This window comes from Melitaea cinxia, chromosome 3 (genome assembly GCF_905220565.1).
Source record: "Melitaea cinxia chromosome 3, ilMelCinx1.1, whole genome shotgun sequence".
NCBI lineage: Eukaryota > Metazoa > Arthropoda > Insecta > Lepidoptera > Nymphalidae > Melitaea > Melitaea cinxia.
In genome coordinates, this window is record NC_059396.1 from 8,149,629 (window position 1) to 8,156,453 (window position 6,825).

Genomic DNA, 6,825 nt, shown 5'->3' on the forward strand with positions numbered 1-6,825 from the left:
GATGTCGCCACATCACTCCCCTCCGAGACCGGAGGTCGATAGCAGGTTAAGTCGTCCATTCATCTTGTGATGCTTGCCGGGCCAGTGGAATGTTCCAGTGAGTCGGAACCAGATGCCGCATAGTTCACGGTGAGTCGGAACTGTCTGCGGCGATGCTGCATATGCTCCAGTGAGTCGGAGTGGTGCAGTGCTGCGTAGTGGCTGGCTGCTGCGTCGACCAGGAGAGAAGTGCGTCTCTGCTTGCTGACCGGCCGAAGTGCAGTGTGCTGTGCCAAAGTCGCTGAGAAGGCTGTGGGTGATGACCAGGAATGCGCGTCCGCTGCATGCTGGTGGTCAGGATACCCGTAGTAGCCGGCTGGCTGAAGCCGTAGATTCTGGATGCTTCTCGCTACTCGAAAGCTTGAGGAAGTGATGATGACGATGAAGGTTGCGCTGATGTTCATGCTCGGGGTCAAGTGATGGTGACGTGGCTTTTGCGAAGGCTGCGCTGACGATCACGTCGGGGTCACCAGTTTGGCGATGTGTGAGAAACAAGGTGTTCAGTTCCTCGTCCGCCATCGCAAAGGGAGGATCCTCCGACCAGACGGGAGTTGTGTCTGGCGGCTAACGCCCCCAACGGTTGTTGTCGGGATCTTGTATATATAGTTATTTACTTTGAAAACTCTGATAGCGCGATGTAGCATACGTCAGTAATTACGTCTCTAATTACGTAGTTTGAAGTCGTTCGTATTTCGCGCGATAGATGTCGCCACACGCCGTTGAAGTGCTGTGCCTGTGCTTACAGAAGCCGGACTGAGTAATGGCCAATATACTATTCGCATCAAAATATTCAGTCATCTGATAGCATACTATTTTTTCCAATGTTTTTGAAAGACACGGCAATATACTAATCAGGCGTAGATCTTTAATGTCAGTGGCGTTCTTTCTTAGGCACAGGCTTTACAATGGCAGTTTTCCAAATTTTTGGAAACGTATACGTAGTTAAAAATCTGTTGACTATTCCTGTTACGACATCAAGACCGTTTAGCAGCGTTGACAACAACATATCAAGCGAGATACCGACCACCCCTATTGCATTCGACTTCAGGAATTTTAAAATTAACATTGTAATTTTTTTTATCCTATTTTATATATTTTTTGCCACATCCTCCCAAAATTCGTGGTACGACAATGATATTATAATAGGACAAAAAGGCGTTACAATTTAAATGTTCGGTAAAAAAAAAATAACTTTAAAAATGAAGCATAAATCATTTTTATATAATGGTATCATTACAGCATGATTAGCTAGACAAATGATAGTCTGTGGTTGACTATTTCATTCTTTTCATTTTGCATCAGCCAGCCATCAGCTGCTACGAAGTTACTCCTATTTCTCGAGCTTATCCTGTTTTAAAATGGCTGATAATAAGTTATATGAAATATTAGGCGTCTCAAGAAATGCAAGCGAATCTGAAATAAAACGAGTGAGTACTTTGTTACATCTTAGCTTAACATAGGTAGTGTGAACTTCAGTTGCCTTTGTCAAGCGTGCTTCAATCCTTCGATCAATGCAACCTGTATGATGTGAATTTATGTTTTGTAATTTCAGAACTATCACAAACTTGCAAAAGAGTATCATCCTGATAAAAATCCCACAGCTGGGGACAGATTTAAAGAAATAAGCTATGCTTACGAAGTTTTGTCTGATCCAAAGAAACGACAAACCTATGATAAGTTCGGATTAAAAGGATTGCAAGAGGGTGGCCACGGTGGAGGTTTTGCATCTGATGATTTCTTAGGTCACATTTTTGGTAACATATTTGGTATGGACGGTGGCAGAGGAAGGGGTCGGGCACGCGGTGAAGATACTATACATCCACTGAAGGTGTCTTTAGAAGATATGTACGTTGGCAAAACGGCAAAGTTACAGTTAAGTAAAAATGTTATCTGTGGCCCCTGCAAAGGTTTAGGTGGTAAGCCAGGATCGGTTGTATCTTGTCGTGACTGTCATGGACAGGGTATTAAAGTTTCTTATCAACAGATAGGCCATAATATGACTCGTCAATTTCAAACACGTTGTCCAACTTGCCAAGGACAAGGTGAAACTATAAATGACAAAGACAAGTGCTCTAAATGTAAGGGTAAAAAGGTGTTGAATGAAATTAAAATCTTAGAAGTGCATGTTGAAAAAGGAATGCGCGAGAACCAAAAGATTTACTTCAGAGGTGAAGGAGATCAACAACCTGACACTCAACCTGGTGATGTTATTATAGTGTTGCAACAGAAACCCCATGACTTATTTAAAAGAACAGGTGATGACTTGTTGATGGAACGAGAAATCAGCTTGACTGAAGCTTTGTGTGGCTTTGAATTTGTCGTAAAACATTTAGATGGCCGAGACCTACTTGTGAGACATTTACCTGGAGAGGTTATTAAACCTGGTGATTTGAAAGGAATACAAGGTGAGGGTATGCCACAACATAAAAACCCGTTTGAGAAGGGAAACTTGTACATTAAGTTTGATGTAACTTTTCCCCAAAATCATTTTGCAACTGAAGAGCAGCTTAAGAAAATCGAAAGTATATTGCCTCCTAGACCAGCTTTTGTCATGCCAACTGGGGAAGATGTTGAAGAGGTTAACATGATGGAGTACACCGCTAGTGAGAGAAGTCATGGTCGTGAAGAAGCATATGCTAGTGATGATGAAGAAAATATGCATGCAGGGCCTGGAGTTCAATGTGCTCACCAGTAGTTTAATTAATAGATAAAACCCTAGGTCATAGATTTGTACTCAGACCTCACATTATGTTATTCTATCTATAATAACGTTTAGGTAGTTAATATGAATTAGGTAGTTTTACAAAAACTTGATTTGTACATTTTCAGAAAGCTAAAAATTGATTTTCTTCGATAATTTACAAGCTCCAAGGATTTAGCAAAAATTTTATGTAGAATTTCATGTTGTTGCAATAAACCGCCTTATTTATGTATTATATTATAGAAAGTAAATGATATTTTTTTTACATGAATGTTGAGGATGTGGTAAAATAATTAGCGTTGTTTTCTTTCATGTGATTCATTCCATACCACAGGTGCATGTGTCTGCATTGGTTAATATTATCATTTTAAAATAAATTGTTTTATTTGCTATACAAGAAATTTTATTGTAATAAACACACTAAAAATTTTAAAGTTGAAACACATTAATGATACACAAAATTGTACAATGTTCTACAAAAGGTAATTGATCTAATCTTTATTCATTTTTACATAGTTAATTATTACAGTCTACATTATACAAAAGTTAATTAAACAAATTATTGTTTGCCACTTTATACCACTTCATAGAAATAGCTAGGACAAACTTGTTAGTTATATTTTTAGTGCTTCTTGTAATGAATATCTTTAAAAGTATTAACATGTAGAAAATCTCTTATACAACATGCTATACAGTACACAAATTCAACTCATTCTAATATTATTCCATTACATTTGTATATTTCTTACATTGTACATATGTATGATAGTTAGTGTAATATAATTTGAATGGAATCTATAATTAAATAATTTATGCAATTCTTTTAAAAGCAAAGTCATCCGAACCATAATAATATCTTAAACATAGACAAAACAGTAGCTTTTAAAATTCTGATAAAATTAATAATAAAATAACAATATAGTTTTAAAGGAAGTGTGAAATCATTATTTCAGTTGTTTTATTTCTCTTCAATTCTTGTTCTTTTTTTAATGACAGGTGGCTACTTCATATCTAAAAACAAAGTACCACACCTTGTCGTCTGTCTGCCTGTTTGCAATAAATACTAGAGTACTGAACCGATTTTGAAGCGATTTTCACCATTAGATGGATTTATTAATGAGGTTTAGGTTATGTAATTTATTTAGGAATTCTAAAAATCGCTTAAAGTATGAAGATAATTTTTAAAAAATGGACAGGAGCCTTCTGGGATCTTTCTAACCTACCTTAAAATGCTGCTAAAGCTAAGGTAAAAAAACAATTTATGGTGTAACTATTCTTCTAGTATAGGTCTAAAAATACGGCATAATAAAATATTTTTTCCTAGCTCAAATCCACAACTTTAATGAAATGGCTGAATATTTAAATTTATTATGGTTTTAGAATGTTTGTTGCTTCTTGCCGCTTTATCCATATAATTTTTGATATGTACCTACTGTTGTAATTTCGGAAGAAAAAGCTTGTTAATTATGAAACTTCCGGTCCTTACATTTTTTCATCACGATCGATTTATTATTTTTGCCTAAGAGTAACAAATATCGAAGAATCGAGATAAGTAGGAACTCATATTTTGTTTAGTAAATAAAATCTGAGAATAAGATTTAAGAAAAACTACCTACTTTTATAGAGTTCGCATTTGTAACATTAGGTAGTTAGATAATACTTACTTGTAAGAAAAAGACTTAATTTCTCAATATAATTACTAATAAGCCAGAGTAATGCTAGTGTTACAGTAACAGTGTCTAATTAGAGTAACACTGTTACTCTAATTATTCATATTGAGAAAAAAAATAAGTTTGTAAAATAAAATTTATTAATACATAAAAGTTAAAAAGATGGAAAGGATGTTAGAGAAACACATAAAAATATCCCAATATAAATATAGAAGATTTCGAAAAGTTTTTACAGACTGCTTTAAAAAGTATTGATATAATATATCAGCTTAAAAATTAATGATAATTTCAATTAGCTACAGTTACCATATTACTATTTGTTATTATTTTATACTCTTTGGTTTGTGACTTTTTGCCCGTATATAAATCGAAGTATTTATAATGTACTTATCTATTTATGTATGTATGAATGTATATTTGTATGTATGTATGCATATGTGCATGTAATTGTGTAAGTAGTTATGTATTTTATATCACTAATTTTGAATATATGTATTGCAAAATAAGTATAAAGCTTTATTATTATTTTTAACCTTTTTGTTCAGTTTTTTTTACTTTATCACTCTTGTATTTTTTTTTAAAGTGGAATAAAGAATATATAATTGTTAATTTTTTATATAAAAAAAAACAGAATGTTCGTATTGTATGTAGTTTCGAGGTCAATCGAAATGAAAACTAATCAACGTTTACTTGAATACTCGTATAAGAAGGTATTCGTGTATTGTCTGACAACTTAAGAACATAATAATGAACGGTACAAGTTTTGAGTTTTTGACTAAAGAAACGAGAAGTATGATGCTAGGCGAGGTCCCCCACCCGATGCCCTTATAATCACCGATAAGGGCAACTTCATGGCATTCGAAGCGCCACTACTCACTAGATATCGCTCGAACAATTATTTATAATTAAAGAAACATATTTAACAGGCTTATTAAATAATTTATTTTCACGTCATTTCATAGTTTGTTTTTAACCTAAAAATCAACTTCCAAAATGTTGACTCAACATATTTCTTATTTTTCTTATTTATCATTAGGGGCCACCCATTAATAACGTCACACGAATTTCACGATTTTTAACCCTTGCCACAGGGCACATTATGAGACCCTTTTTTTTACGTGGGGTAAATCCATCATGGATACCTTCCGGCGCGGGGGCGCCAGATTATGTCAGACTCTTACTGACTAAAAGGCCTTCTACACGGTCGGGATCGACCGCCGACCGTCGTGTCCTTGGTCGGGTCAACCAATTTTTGTATTCATTCTACACGGTCGGTGGTTGACTCAACTTGTCATTTGTTCTCTGGTATTTGAAGCGATGGCTCCTTACATTTTTAACCGACTTCCAAAAAAGGAGGAGGTTCTCAATTCGACTGTATTTTTTTTATGTATGTTACTTCAGAACTTTTGAGTGGGTTGAGCAATTTCGACAAATTTTCTTTTGATCGAAAGGTGGTTTGTGTCATTTGGTCCCATTTAAATTTATTTGAGATCTAACAACTACTTTTCGAGTTGTATCTAATAATGCGTTTTTACTTGACGCTTTTTTCGTCGACCTACGTTGTATTATACCACTTAACTTTCTACTGGATGTACCGATTTTGATAATTCTTTTTTTGTTAGAAAGAGGATATCCCTAGTTTGGTACCATGATAAGGAAACCAGGATCTGATGATGGGATCCTAGAGAAATCGAGGGAAACTCTCGAAAATTTGCAATAACTTTTTACTGGGTGTACCGATTTTGATAATTTTTAATTTCATCGAAAGCTGATGTTTATCATGGGGTCACACATAAATTTTATCGAGATCTGATAACTACTTTTTGAGTAATCATTGATAACGGGTAGTTACTTGACTATTTTTTCGTCGATCTACGTTGTATTACTCGTCGATGTAATTGAAGTCTTTTTTTTTTCGTTTGCGAGCAAACACAATTATAAAGCAACAGAAGGTGGGTTTGGCAATAACTTTTTTATGCTAAAGTGAAGTGAAGTTTTTTGGTTCTTTTCTTTGTATAGATCGGATCCAATGTCCCAAAGACATGGCAAATCAATATATAAAGATATAAATTCGGTCAGAACCTCTCGTTCGTGGCGTTCGTTTTGCGAATCTATTGCAATACGTGATGACATGCGCTCGTGACCATAGATAATACACTTAAACTAGCTACCCGTGACGACTGACAAGCGCAAACTGAAGCGCTCGCGTCGGCCGACAGCGTTCCACACGGTCGGGACATGGTCGGGACCGACCACGAACGTAGCCTGTCGCGAGAGATGCGCTCGCGACCAAGGCCGTTGACATCAACCAGATATTGGTCGGGTCAACTGTTTTCCACACTGTCCATTTTTATATCAACCCGACCAAGGACACGATGTTCGGCGGTCGATCCCGACCGTGTAGAAGGCCTTTAA

At 35.8% G+C, this 6,825-nt stretch overlaps 1 protein-coding gene across 1 annotated transcript; it reads left to right on the forward strand.

The window, feature by feature from the left end:
- The first annotated feature begins 1,313 nt into the window (after positions 1-1,313).
- LOC123669376 (dnaJ homolog subfamily A member 2-like) lies at positions 1,314-4,916 on the forward strand. Its single transcript, XM_045602984.1, has 2 exons — positions 1,314-1,466; positions 1,592-4,916. The coding sequence occupies exons 1-2, from the start codon at positions 1,398-1,400 to the stop codon at positions 2,732-2,734; spliced, it is 1,212 nt and encodes a 403-aa protein (XP_045458940.1). The 5' UTR covers positions 1,314-1,397; the 3' UTR covers positions 2,735-4,916.
- Positions 4,917-6,825: the final 1,909 nt, after the last annotated feature.

Bases quoted from the DNA above. Each gene is read 5' to 3' on its own strand.
- LOC123669376 (XM_045602984.1), top strand. From the start codon at position 1,398: ATGGCTGATAATAAGTTATATGAAATATTAGGCGTCTCAAGAAATGCA. The intron at 1,467-1,591 runs GTGAGTACTTTG...TTGTAATTTCAG, and splicing joins GCGAATCTGAAATAAAACGA to AACTATCACAAACTTGCAAA.